The sequence below is a fragment of the Thunnus thynnus genome, chromosome 8 (genome assembly GCF_963924715.1).
Source record: "Thunnus thynnus chromosome 8, fThuThy2.1, whole genome shotgun sequence".
Classification (NCBI taxonomy): domain Eukaryota; kingdom Metazoa; phylum Chordata; class Actinopteri; order Scombriformes; family Scombridae; genus Thunnus; species Thunnus thynnus.
This window is the reverse complement of record NC_089524.1, coordinates 19,271,896-19,285,899: the sequence shown is the minus strand read 5'-3', so window position 1 is coordinate 19,285,899 and position 14,004 is coordinate 19,271,896. Positions and strand designations below refer to the sequence as shown.

The 14,004-nt window shown below is 37.7% G+C and overlaps 1 protein-coding gene and 1 long non-coding RNA gene across 4 annotated transcripts; one reads left to right on the top strand and one right to left on the bottom strand.

The window, feature by feature from the left end:
* Window positions 1–691: 691 nt before the first annotated feature.
* LOC137188444 (uncharacterized) lies at window positions 692–6,492 on the top strand. 2 transcript variants are annotated; one of them, XR_010929408.1, is made up of 4 exons: window positions 692–1,191; window positions 2,144–2,243; window positions 2,445–2,553; window positions 5,985–6,492. It is a non-coding gene; the product is annotated as an uncharacterized lncRNA (long non-coding RNA). The 2 variants fall into 2 exon arrangements; XR_010929407.1 differs by lacking the exon at window positions 692–1,191 and having other exon boundaries at window positions 1,207–2,243.
* A 425-nt stretch (window positions 6,493–6,917) lies between these two features.
* Window positions 6,918–13,582, bottom strand: LOC137187795 (fizzy-related protein homolog). Of its 2 annotated transcripts, none has more exons than XM_067596976.1 (14): window positions 13,446–13,582; window positions 12,660–12,777; window positions 12,430–12,558; window positions 12,169–12,232; window positions 11,787–11,917; window positions 11,497–11,579; window positions 11,201–11,384; window positions 11,023–11,088; window positions 10,829–10,931; window positions 10,467–10,651; window positions 10,145–10,378; window positions 9,214–9,318; window positions 7,729–7,821; window positions 6,918–7,645 (listed from the first exon to the last, which is right to left on the bottom strand). In XM_067596976.1, the coding sequence occupies exons 2-14, from the start codon at window positions 12,726–12,728 to the stop codon at window positions 7,604–7,606; spliced, it is 1,488 nt and encodes a 495-aa protein (XP_067453077.1). In that variant the 5' UTR covers window positions 12,729–12,777; window positions 13,446–13,582; the 3' UTR covers window positions 6,918–7,603. The 2 variants fall into 2 exon arrangements, with proteins under 2 accessions (XP_067453077.1, XP_067453078.1); XM_067596977.1 differs by having other exon boundaries at window positions 11,787–11,914.
* Window positions 13,583–14,004: the final 422 nt, after the last annotated feature.

The window sequence follows — 14,004 nt, the reverse complement described above, 5'->3', positions numbered from 1 at the left end:
TCAGATTTAAATAACATAAATACATATGAAGCACATAAAATGAAAATATTAAAAGACAGTTACATAAAATAAAAAAAACAGGAGTACACATATAAACAAAATATAAATATGTTCAGTCAGAGATTTCAGGGAAAAAAGTTCCATAATGTTTCAATAGTTTATTACTTTTTTGTTGTATAATAAACGGAGTGATTTATGTAGAGAATTTAGTTGTAGGAGAAAAGGTGAGCTCTTAGGCAGTGATTTAGAAAATTTATGTTTGTGAATGAAAAAAATGTATATAGAATAATGAAATGAATAAGACATTCAAGAGCGCCATCATCTGGATTATCATAATAACAAATAATATCTTTAAGATTAAAAGAGTTAAGAGCTTCAAAAAAGTGATGGTCTAGATCTGTCCAAAGTTTTTTTGGATATTTCACAATGAAAACATAGGTGAGAAATTGTCTATATTATGTTTAAAAAAATTACAAGTATTATCAAGACTTATCAATGTCTGTTAACTTAGCAATACGACAATTAGAAGGGTATATTTTATGTAAAATTTTTGAAATATTCTTCCTTTTGTTTGAAATCCAGTACTTATAAGAGCCAAGCCTTTCTCCAGATTATGGTCTCAATTTGAATCCTCCAAAAAAGCTTGCCTCTATGTACAGTTTTATTCTTTCTCTGAAAACTTTAGCAAATGTCCTTATTGTTACACTTTATATCTGTTAGTTCAGTTCCATCCAACATGAGTAAAGGCTGTGTTATGATATTGGGAAAAAATAAAACCGGTGTAAAGTCTTGACATATCTGGTACGGACCTTCTGATCATACTGTTTCCAGGTCCAAGCCTCTACTACAGTGGTTCTCAAACTTTTTCATGTCAAAGACCCTTAAACTGACACAAATTAGACCATGGACCCCTATCTGATAAGATTTTTGCTTTTAGATGTTTTATTACAGAAATTGTATGAAACCCATGACTAAAATAGTCACATTCTGTCACTGTGTTACTCATGGATGAAATTATAGTGAAAATAAATTCTTCCCCTTTTTGCTGGGGACCCCCTGAAACCCTCTCAAGGATCCCTGGGGGTCCCCAGACCCCACATTGAGAACCACTGCTCTGCTGTGTTGGCTGAGGCTCTCATCTGAGGACCCATCAGTCTGGCCGCCTCCCACCCCTGCAGAACACAGATAAGTGTGTGTGTGTTTCTGTCTGCTGTGTGCTCCATGCAGAGTTCATCACCATGAAATAAAGCTTAATTTAACTTTTTTTAAACTCCCCCCTACAGGTAAAGTCTGTACTAGCAAAAACACACTTTGCCTTAAGTATGAGTTTAAAACCATAAGCTGACATTTATTTAGTGTATTTGAGCAGGTCACACTATAGTTTTGAAGAGACTGACTCAGATGGGAAATCTTTTTTGTTGAACTCTATCAGCATATCTGAGCTCCACCAATTCCTATGTTTTATGAGACATTAATCAAAGTAAACTTGGGCTAAATGAAAGATAAATACCTCAACGTTTTATTCATATTGACATTATCATTTTATATTATATCACACAACTTAGGCTCAACAGCTAGTCTATTTGATTTTTGACTGGGGATTCATCATTTCAACAATCTCCGAGAAGCCATTTTTATGGAAACCATCCATAAATTCTGTATGATAATATGCGCTGAAAGCTGAAAAGATACCTGTCCACTGCTGCCTCATTCGTGCAGAGTAGAAGAGCTGTGAACAAGACTGCAGCATGTGGGTGTTTTTTCATCTTTCAGTGTGGATTCCTGATTTTCAGACCCCTGCTCAGGGTACCACTGTGATCAAGGATACCTCTCTACTTTCTGAAGGACATTAATGACAGAAATGGCCAGGAGTATCGTTATTAATATTACCCAGAAAGCCTGGGAAACAAAACAGCTCTACAAGGAAGCACTTTGAATTACAGAGACATATTTTGCATAATCTGTTACATCTCTTACAGTGCAGTGTCACTAACTATGTTGGATTTCTTTTTATGCCCAGCAATACCTCAACAGAGAACTGATAGAGCTGGTTTGATTTGAATAAAACACAGGACTACTATGTTATTAGTTATTACCACTCAATAAACCATTTCCTCATTGGCTTTGATGTTTTTCTCTGCAGGTGTGTCCTACTATCACTGATGGGTATAGTTTTATTGAAGTGTCTCAACAGTACAGACCAGGCGGGATTCACCTGAGGCTCGAAAGCCAAAGACGAGAAGGTCTGACAGTAGCTGTTGATTGATGATTGGTTTGACAGATAGATAAGAAATAAGTCAATCTATCCCTGATGTTCTGACCATCACCCATTAGTTTGTGTGAATTAATATCAGTAATATGTAATGTAACACCCCTGTGCTCTCAACTACCCTGTGGCTCCTGTCAAAACCTTTTTTGATCTACTTTCCTTCTTCTCTCTTCAGACTCAGCTGAGGATGTAAAGCAGAAGAAGTTTCATGGCACAGGATATGACAGCGACCTGGTGGACTCACTGGAGAGAGATATTTTGTCCCGTAACCCTAATGTTCGCTGGTATGAAAGCATACACAGACTACTACTGTTTTGCTACAAGGGCAGTTTTTGGCCTGACTGAATTCTCTGGTTGAACTGCAGAGATGACATTGCTGATCTAGACGATGTTAAGAAGCTGCTGAGAGAAGCCATGGTGTTTCCCATGTGGATGCCTGACTTCTTCGAAGGCATTCGTCGCCCTTGGAAGTTACACATGTACACACACACACACACACAAATGTGCTTTCATGCATACTCTGAGCTGTATATTTCGTTAGTGTGTTGTTTTTTAATGACCGAGAAATCAATAGAGAAATGATTTTCAGCAGCAAATGAATCACCAAATGAAGCCATGAATCTGCTTAGCTGCAGGCCTTTTAACATATCGGTGCAAGCCAGCTGTTCTTTTGCTTAAAACACAGACGTTAATGCTTGTTTGCATTATTTCCATCTTTAGTTTAAGGACCTGCTCAGCAATGTTGCCTCTCAGTGTCAATATGACTCTGCCGAATGACCAGTCAGAGTTTTATTTTCCTTTCTACCAGCTAAGGATGAACTTCATCATGTGAGACCTCTTCCCCTCAAGCGCACCATGTGAGGGTCAATACTTGCTCATTTTTTACAGCAGCACAGTGCTTTTCATTTGTCTGATGTGCACATACATAATTGAACTCTTCACTCAGTTTAAATAAATTCAGAGGCCTTTTTTCAGTTAATCGAAAATGGAATAAAATGAAGGATTCATAAATTAGTCATAGGAAACAGAGACTTCAAGTTTATATTTTTCGGCACATAGGTAGGCTGGTATATTTGTTTCATTATAGGTGACATTTAGTACAGAGTTTTATGCATTTGTTTTGTTTTGTTTTTTTTTTCAGTTCTCTGCTGCACTCTCCTGCACACGTGTCCTCTCTCTCCCTCCTGCTGTTCAATCCCACCAGCGTCTATTGAAACTCTGTGTGCTCCATCTTGCAGGGAATATAAAACACATTAGGATATATGTATTTTCATGCACTAAAATTCTATAAAAATTTTATGGATCATGTCCCAGATTCTCTCATGGTTATTGTTATCTCCATAGCAACAGACTCACACCATATGCAGAAATGTCATACATCAGAGCAGCATTGATAGTGACAGTCTTGATGTTTACAAAAGGGATTTGAATCAGCGTAGTGCTTTTTGTTTAATATTATTGACATTTAAACAAAATGTATGTAACTGATCACACGGTGGGTGAACGAGAAAGCGAGAGTGACAAAGTAAACTGAAAGTTAATGTGCTAGCGGGGGACCTACAGTTTAGCAGAAGGCAATTCATTTACATTCATGGTGGAGCCCACTTATAATAACAGCCTTTCGTATTTTCATATATCAGATTGCATCTTGTGCTCATCAGGTGATGATGATGCAGAACGCTCGCTCTTGCCTGCATATTCCCTCCCATTAGGTACAGCTCTGACATTTACATTGAACACACTGACAAAACAGATGCAAATCAACATTGCTTTTTGGCTTTAGCTCTCTGTCAAGCTTCCATGAATCAGCACTTAAGTAGTGCTGTTTGTACACATACAAGAGTATTAACAACTAGCAGTGGTCCCAGCGTCAGGGACACAGTAACTTCAGATGTATAAAGAAGTTGGTCACAAGTCATTATCAGTGGCTTTTAGACTCCAGAACAGCTGGAATAGTTGCCTTATTTTAATTGTTTACATTAGAAGTGATGATGTCAGGACTAATTACAGTAAACTGCACATCACTATGACGAAAAAGTGATCTGAAGAATCATGAATAAGCATGTTTTAAGCATTTACTTTCTATATCTGTGATGTAGACACACGCACAGGTACAAAAGTTAGATTTACCAATTACAGAGATATACATTTTTATTTTCTATTTGCATGACAGTATAAATTACAAAAGGAGAACAATTAAATTCTCACTGGTAAATTTAATCAGATCTGTGGATTTTCAGTCACATTGGGGCAGATGTAGCACTTTCTGCTGTCTCTGTTTATCAGCCTTGTGGATCTAAATGCTGTGCATCCTTACTTGTTCGTCTCAGATGGATATCAGTGACGCACAGAGTTTGCAGCAGTTCATTCCTATAAATAAACCTAATTGCTTCTCCTCTGGTGGCCAGCTTACAGTGCCCTCTGATTGTATTTGAAAGCTGATATACAGGGGTTTAATGCAGAGGAAGCTGTTAGCAAACCATTTAAATCACTGTTGCATTGGCAAAATAAAGTAAATGCATGCATGATCATGCATTGCGTGACCATTGTGGCTTGTGAATGCTAAAATTGCAGATGAGAACAGATGTGATTTTGAGAATTTAGCACTGTAAATTTTTGGGAGCACCATGCAAGGTTCTTGTTTAATTACTTTTGTGGAGTTAGTTTTGGTGGATGTTGGAAGGGAGCAGCATCTGTCTCCAATTCGTTTGCAAACCCATTTGTTTAGAAGTTGTAAGTACTGGTGCATGTTATGGGTGATTGCCACATATCTGTTGGTATGAGCCATTCAGCCCCTTCACAGGCCAAAGTGGTTGATCTCAACAGGAGACCAACCTGCGCGGGTCTCCTGTTGAGATCAATATTCTATTTGTTTGTGTTGAATTTGCTGAGCACACCAAAAAATTATCAAAATTCAGGTTGTAAGTCAGTTTATTGTCGTGTTTTTGTTTTCTGTGGACTTCTAGCTCTAAAAAATGTTCACTGAAAGAGTCAGAGGGAAGCTTGTTTTAACCCAATATTATACCCAATACCCAATAATACCCAATATATTAAAAATGTTAATTTCTGCACCTGAAATGCCTGTTTTATAAATGATTATTTGATTGTTAGATCATCAGTACATATTCTGCATAAGAACCCTTTCTTTGTCTCTTACTCATGTGTCCTTGAATGTTTGTTTTTTTCTTGATGCTACCAGTGTTCTTACCAGTACTGTATCTGTCTCTCCAAACAGTCAGGATTGTTTTAGTGACTTTTGCTCACATACACTTTTGGGATACACAAACACAGGTTGAGCTCTAGAATACAGAAAACAGAACACAGCAGTGATTATTATAAACTCATTCACTGATCATCAGAATATATTTATGTGCTGAAGCATTAACATTATTTCAAGTTGCAGTTTTAGTAGTCGTCATCCTGTCCTTGGCAGGGGCACGGCAGGTATTTATGTTGCTCTAGTTGCATCTGCTCTTCACCGGATTGCATTTTGCTAACCTTGGATGTATGTGAGAAGCACCCACACACAGACTGTAGCCTGCAGTATTTCAGCCAGATGTGGCTTAGTGATCACAAGCAAGACTCCATCCTTGTTATCAGGAGAAATACGGAATTCAAAATGGTAGAAATACTATGTGGAATATGTTTGAATACTATGGAGATAAGTAACAAGTTTTCGCTCCTCTCTCCATCTCTGCTCCTGTCTTTACATCAGGGACGCATCCATGATGGCTATGCATCATCGTATCAAAGACCTGAGCCCTGAGGAGATCCGAGCTCTGTCCGAAGATAAGCTGCAGATGCCAGTGACAATGGAGGACTTCACGCTCACACTGCTGCCTACCTGGAAAAATTTGAAGCCTGGATGGCTGAGTTTCAGCCAGGATAAAGACAGGCACCGTTTAAAATAAAATAAATAAAATAGCAATTGCATGCCATAAAGTCACTGGTGTAAGTTTAAAGATCCCCTCCAGACATGTATTGAGACATATAAAATATACTCTGCTTTGAACAATAGTGGGTGTCTGATAGTTTTTTCCACAAAAAAAGTAAAATTACCACTTTAAAATCCTTAAAATGGCATTTACTCCTTCTCTCATTAAAAAAATATAGAATCTATGAATATGCAAATATATTTAATTTCTGAAGTTCAACTGTTGAACACAAAATGTCTCCTGCTTCACTAAAAAGTCTATTCTCAGTGTTTGTGCACTGAAGGCTTCAAGTTTCTCCATCATACTTGTATAAGTTGAATATTCAACTTATTTTACTTATTATTTTATTAAAATAAAAATATTTACTTTTATATTCTATGATCAGTTTTGTTTGTATGTATACACTGTCCTGTTTATTAATAATAAATGAAGATTTCAAATTAAACAATGGATGGAAGTAACTAAAATAGCAAACTGACCACAGAAGCTCGTAGTCATTTAACCTACATATTAAATGACCATGAAAAATATTGCTTATATAGACGATGAGCTGCTTAAACTTTATACAATCATACCTTTGAAGTTGTAATTTGTGACATTTTGTTAAAATGCAGCATTATTAAATGAATCTAACAACAAAACTGTAACTAAACTACATGCAATAACTACATAGTAATGGTATTTGTAGTTGAAAAAAAAAGAAATAGACTGTATGTCACCGCCAACATCTTTTATTTCTCCCTTTACTACAAAGAATCAACCATGTAGTAGATGTCTAGATGCACAGCATTAGACTTTCTGTCCTCAGGAGAAAAACATACTGCATCATTTCAGCCTACCACTCTTCAGCCTTAGTTTTTAAGTATCTTAGTAAACATGGAGTACATATTGTAAAGGCCTTAGTAGGTGATTGTTTTAATAATCATATGTAATGGCATTTTTCTCTAAACAATCTAGAGATGTCCATGAAAGACAACTCTTTCAATGTTTTATCATATTACAAGTGCGTTAAATAAATTAGACCTGAGTTAAACAAAAACTAAAATGATCTCTCCACAACAGTAAAAATGGTAATACATCTTAAAGTAAGGCTTATGATTTCTTGTTGTGAATACAAAAAATGCAAAACAAATGGAAATCAACCCACTTATATATTTTTTAAAAAGTAAAAAAAGCCCAAACATTCATAATGAAAGCACACAAGTCAAAAGAATTCCCTCCCAAAAATAGTTTGCATGAAAAAAAAAAAAACTTGTTAGTAGTTCTCGCTGCCATTTCCTCTGTGAAAAACTGTCACGAGACGCCTTAGATTGTACTGTCTGTCCTTAGCACCATGTTGATGAGCTGTCCAGTGGTCACGCTCATCAGTCAATAGAGTTCTTATTTTATCTTTTCAAAGTCACCGTATCCTGGTAAAGAGATTTAGAACTGATACGGATTCCTGAAACAAAAAGATAAAATAACTTGATTAATCATTTTGCAGATATTAGAGGGTCTGTTACCAAGTGCTCGGTGCTTTCTCACCTTTGTCGACCTTGTTTTACTGAATACATTCCAGAAGCGGAGCGTCTCATCTCCAGCTCCTGTGACTATCGCCTCACCGTCCGGGGACATGGCCTAAAATTTAAAGGAAAGATTAAATATAAGGCTGCCAGATATTCAGCAAATTTACAGGTTTTAACATCAATGGCAATTCCTGATCCACACTTAGCCTTAGATTACTTTATAAAAACATTTAATTCCATTGCAGACAAATATGCAGGAAATTCAGAGTCAAAAACAGGAACAATCCTTGTTCAGAAATTGCTAAAATTACATGAAAGGGATCCTTCCTGGCGCAGAGTGAAAACAACTAAATCATCCTCTGGTTGGCTATATTTTCGTCAACAACATAATAGGTGTTTCACTGTTATTCAAAATGCTAAATTATCATTTTATGTCTCTGCACTATCTTAAATTAAAGGAAAGCCAGCAAGTTTTTGGAAAACAGTTAAATCATTATCACATAGTCCTACTTCATCCTTACCCAATGACATTGTTCAAGGCTCTGCCACTATCTCAGTTGGAAAGAAAATATGTGATGCATTCAATGGACATTTTATTTCATCAGGTTATTTATTTCAAATGCTGGATTTCCTCCCACTGTTTCTGATCATAGTGCACATTACTGGGCAAACAAATTAGGCACTCAGAACTTTTCATTGAAGCCTTTTACGAATCTTGAAGTATTTAATGCTCTTTGTTCTATTAATTAATTATTAGTTAGAGTCGAGGCTTTTATTATTAGCAGCTCCATTAGTAGTTGAATGCTTAACTTATATTTTTAATCTGACTGTGGTAACAGAATGCATTCCTGACCTTCGGAAGACAACCTACGTCCTACCTTTACATATGGGGGTCAGTCCAATGAGCTACATAATTATCAACCAATCTCTATCTATCTAACTATCTAACTATCATGTCTAGCTAAAGTATTAGAGAATATGGCAAATTATCAGGTGAGAACATTTTTATCTCAACATTCCATTTTAAAATCCTATCAATCAGGATTTAGAGCCAGGCATAGTACTGTGACAGCAGTATCCAAAGTCTTGAATGATGTTGCTTGTGCATTAGATAACAAGCAGGATTGTGTTGCCCTTTTTCATTGATTTATCTAAAGCTTTTGATACTGTCAACGTCAAATTCTTTAGAAACGCCAGGAATCTATTGGATTGGATGAAAAGTCATGTAATTGGTTTGCAAATATATCTGTTGTGGCTGATGGCTATTAGTCCAGCTTTATGAGTGTTAACAAAGGTGTGCCACAGGGTTCCATTCTAGGACCACTTTTATTCACAATATATATATATATATATATATATATATATATATATATAGATATAGATATAGATATAGATATAGATATAGATAGATAGATAGATAGATAGATAGATAGATAGATAGAGAGAGAGAGCATAAACAACACCAAAATCACATTGAGAACAAAAAGAAAATACATTAACTGACCAGGTAGAGCACCCTGTACGAGTGTCCTGTGAGTTTGGCCACTTGAGTGAGCGCTGGATATTTCCACACCAAGATCTGGTTCTGAGAGTAGCCATGGGTGCTCACCTGGAAAAAGAGTCAGTGTTATAATTCAAAAGATGCTGTGTAACATTTAGTATCAATAAACTGTTATCACATTCAATATTAAATTACTGCAAACAAACAAGACCATCAGTAGTTGGACAGCTCTACTGTCTTCTTCTGACTTCTATACCTTAACAATGCATTTACATTGTTTGTTTGCCAAAGGGATAAAACAGGAAGGTCAGACATGCCTACAGACCTGGAGAGGAAATGCCGTGGCCAGTACCCTGCAGATTGTGTAATAATAATACCGCACTTCTCCCAGTACTGTCTTGAAAATGCTATTTATGCATTCACAGGCGGTACTGGGGGGACATTATGGTATTTGGCCAAACCAGGAAGCCTGGGGATGACAACCGGGAGCACCGTTATGCTGCCTATAGACATTTCATCTCAGCATGGCTCTTTAGGCCAGGGAAACCGACTTGTCATCCCCAGTTGCTGTGTTTGGAGGATCAGGGACAAGTTCCCTGGTCTTCCAAAGACATCACACTGGTTTCACACCTGGCCTCTGAGTTTCCCTCCAGGTCCTCTGGAACGTCCACACAGTATCTCAGGTACTCACACACCTGCCTGTTCATCATCAAGGCATCAAATCATCTCATATTTATTTGTTACATTTCTGATACAACTAAATCATCACTACAGCAGCTAACATTTTTATAGGCATTGTATTGATGCTTAAGAAATGACACATAGCACCTTATTCTCAATGCAGGTGTTATTCATCATCACAATCACATCTTAATAACTTTAGAAAGTATAGCAACAGATCAACTGTGCACAGTGTGTTTCTGGAGTCACTTACCAGCTCATTAGCATGCTTGGACCAGGCCAGGTTGCAGACCTGTGAGCCGGTGTCCATACACTGCAGTGGCTGAGACGTCAGGGTGTTCCAAAATCGAATACAGCGGTCGGCAGTGCCGCCCCCAGAGGCCAGCAGGCCGTGCTGGTGGGGAGACCAGGCAATGGCTTTCACTGCAGCCAGGTGATCCATGTATATTTGCACTGGGTTCAGTGAGGAGTGGTTCCACACCAGCAGCTGAGGGGACAAATAACACTCTCATCAATGAATACATCAAGTAAACACACAAAAACAGAGGCAGCTTTAATAAGAATAACAACTCTACCTTGTTGTCGTTTCCACCAGAGGCGAGCAGCTGATGGTCAGTGCTCCACTTCAAGCCGCACACTTCCTGCCTGTGTCCCTGTAGCCGTCTCTCTGACTGGAGCGGAGGAGTCCGTACATCTCTTTGAAGAATCATACGATCACGGCTTCCTGAGGACAACTGGTCTGCATTCCAGGCTAGTGCTCCTGTGGACAGACAGAGTAAAGTAAAGCTCGAATGAAGTAAAGCTTAATTCAAGCGTGGTCACTTAACATTCTGAACATTTGTCTGAAATTCATTATTTCTGTGAGGAGACAAGTGTTGAGATTGTCAAGCGTTAATTCAACTTAATGCAGACTGACTGACACAGCAAGTCCTCTCACCAACTCTGGCTGTGTGTCCTTCCAGGGAAAAGAGTTTCTTCCCAGCACCGGCGTCCCAGATCTGAACATAGCCTTTGTGAGTCCCCACTGCCACCAGGTTACCCTATAAAAACGTGAGGAAACCTCTCACTAACAAACTAACTCAAACAAAAACCATGACAGTTTCCTGAAGGCAGTGAGTTATGTGCTCTTACCCTTTCAGACCACCCAACTGATGTGACTGAGTCTCCCTCCACTGATAAATCACACAGCCTTGTTACCTGAAGAAAAGACAGTTCAGCAAGTGGATCAGTAGAGCAGCATAGTAATGAATGCTGCCAGGAAATATAAATATTTTAACAAATATACATACACACACACAGAATGTAGTACCTGGCTGGTGCAGGCACTCCAGAGGTAAACACACGTGCCCAGGCCGACACTGAGCACATTCAGAGATGACCAGTCCACCAAATTCAGATAAAAGTCATCCTGCAGCTCTGGAGCATCCAAGACTTTAAAGGGGATCTTGGAGATTTTACGGGTTGGCTTTCTCGGTGAACGCAACAACTTCTGACTGCAACAGGAAAGGTCGGACGTTATGACTCTCTGATGCAAAAATGTACATCTAATAACAATTTCCTGTTTGCATTTTCATCAACAAGGGATTTAAATACAAAATGTTCTACCTTTTGTTGCTGACAGGTGATAGAGAGTACGGGGAGATGTTGGTGCCATCGTCTGGTGATGACCTTTTGGTATTAAGTGAGTACTGCAAAGAGCACACAGGAGGAGATTCATCATACCTTTCACTAGTTTCATTAAAATAACAAATAAGCCATTAGAGAAAAACTGTAAACATGTGTTTTTTTTTAACCACACTGAGGACTCTGAGAGCATACCGTATGTGTGTGTGAGCTAGTTTTATCAATATGTTTATAATTCAATATATACAAAGTTTGAGATGAAATGTTCATACAGTGAAGAGACTCCTCTTCTCAGGGGTCGAAGGCTGTAGACGTCTGTCTTCTGTCTGTGGGTCCTGGATCTTTTCTATTCCTGCTCCCAGCAGCTCATTCTTCAGTAAAGCAGAGTAGGCCAGCCCATCTGCTGCATGCACAACAATATAGTTTGATTTATTAGACAAAAAGTATACACAAAACTACAATCCTCACTGCACAGACAAGTAACAGATTTTATTGAAAAAAAAAAAACAAAAACATTTATAGTTGAAGTCACCACAGATTTTTGAAATTTTGTCTATGAAAGCACCTCAACAACAGAATTTAGATTCAGCTTTATGTTCAATTATTTTAAGTATATTTGAATGTTTGTGTTGGATTAAAAAAAAAGTTATTTACCTTTGATGTTATCAGAAGAAGCATCCTTTGTTTTTCTGTTTTGACTTGGTGACTTCTCATTTTCCTATTTTCAAAATTAGAAAGATACTGTCATTTATTTCAGTCATTTTCACAGACAGAACATTCATATCGTAATTAACTTCACACACACACTACGTAACAATTCAAATGTTCAGACAAACAGTATGTGTAACAAACATGTTGCTTTTCTCTTACAAAAACACAAACACATTTCACAGCAGGTTCACAACGTGTTCATACATTGATCCTGTGGAAGTTGATACTCCAGTTGGCCCCCGCTCTGGTTGGAATGAATCTGTCTCCAAGCTTACTGGGTGAGGTTAACGGGGAGCCGCTGGGTGTCCGACAATACAGAGCCTGAGTCATTTTCTGCATAACCAAAAAATGTATAGTATTAACTTTAACCATCAATAATTTGTCAATGGATTAATTATAGTCTGACTTGAAAAACTAACAGTGAAACAACTTACAACAGGGCTCAAGTTATCATTTTGGATGTTGATTTGGCGGAGAAGGCGATGTCCACATCCTGGATCCATTTTTAGTTGTAATCCTGATCCCACAGCCACAGGCTGGAGGGATGGAGACCTGATAAATTAAATAAAAACATTACATACATAATACCTTATATAACAATGAACTCTACATTATATTGTTACTGTTAATGCAGGATCATAAAAATAACAAAAGGATTATGCAGCATCCTGATAACGATGATTTGAGCCTGCAAAACGAAATGTTAAGTATTAATGGGGTTGTTATTGTTGTTGTTATTGTTATCATTATTTAGTCTTGTATGTTTCGAAAGGAAAAAAAACGTCACAGGATATTTCAAATCACATTTTAAACATTATTTATCCAACAGTTCACCTGCTAATCCTGACTAGTGAAGTTTTCTCAAGATCTTTGTGTTTTAAAGTAAATAATCATAATACTGTAGCATGTTTTGTCTTAAACTTTGAGTTGATGCAAACATCATGCTAACACATTGGTTGGGACAGATAAGCTAACTTAGCTGTAGCACAGTCAATTTTCAACCAGTTCAAAGCAACCAAAGATGCATTTTAAGTGCCTTGTTCATAGATAAATGTCATCAAACTGGCATTTTTAACGCCGTGTTTGTGCTAAAAGAAGGCAAAACTGTCGTTAGCTTCTTCAGCTAGTGGCTAAACTGTTCATATCTGCTACAGACAACAAACTTACAACAGTTTCTTAACATCGACAAACAAACAACAAACAGCAGGAGCGAAACTTGCCGGAGATTTCAGAAGAATCCAGGAGGTAAATCTGAAGTTTTTCACTGTCAGAGGTGTTGAAGTCATTCAGTTTAGCTGAGCTGAGGTGAAAATGACATTGCATTGTGGGAGATTTGGCAACCCGGTGACGTATGTCTCTCAAACCAAAACACGGAAATGCAACGTTTTGTTTGTGTGTGTGTGTGTGTGTGTGTCTGTGTGTGTATGTCTGTCTCTCTCTCTCTCTCTCTCTCTCTCTCTCACTCTCTCACTCTCTCTGTGTGTGTTTGTGTGTGTGTGTGTCTGTGTGTGTGTGTGTGTGTTCAAGGTATTCCTCATGTTGTGGGGACGTAAATCTGTTTACATAGTCATGTTGTGGGGACTCGCCTCTCTTATGGGAACAAAAAGCAAGTTCCCTTAACATAAAACCATCAATTTCACGGTGAAGACTTGGTTTAAAGTTAAGGTAAGTTTAGGGTTATGTTAAGATTAGGATAAGTCTCCAGGAAATGAATGTAAGTCAATGTAATGTCCGCTTAAGTGATTTAAAATTTAAAAAATGAATAAAGAATAAATATAT

Bases quoted from the DNA above. Each gene is read 5' to 3' on its own strand.
- LOC137187795 (XM_067596976.1), bottom strand. From the start codon at position 12,728: ATGGATCCAGGATGTGGACATCGCCTTCTCCGCCAAATCAACATCCAA. The intron at 11,385-11,496 runs GTAGAACATTTT...TTCCTGTTGCAG, and splicing joins TCACCTGTCAGCAACAAAAG to TCAGAAGTTGTTGCGTTCAC. The intron at 7,646-7,728 runs GTGAGAAAGCAC...TTTTTGTTTCAG, and splicing joins GTAAAACAAGGTCGACAAAG to GAATCCGTATCAGTTCTAAA.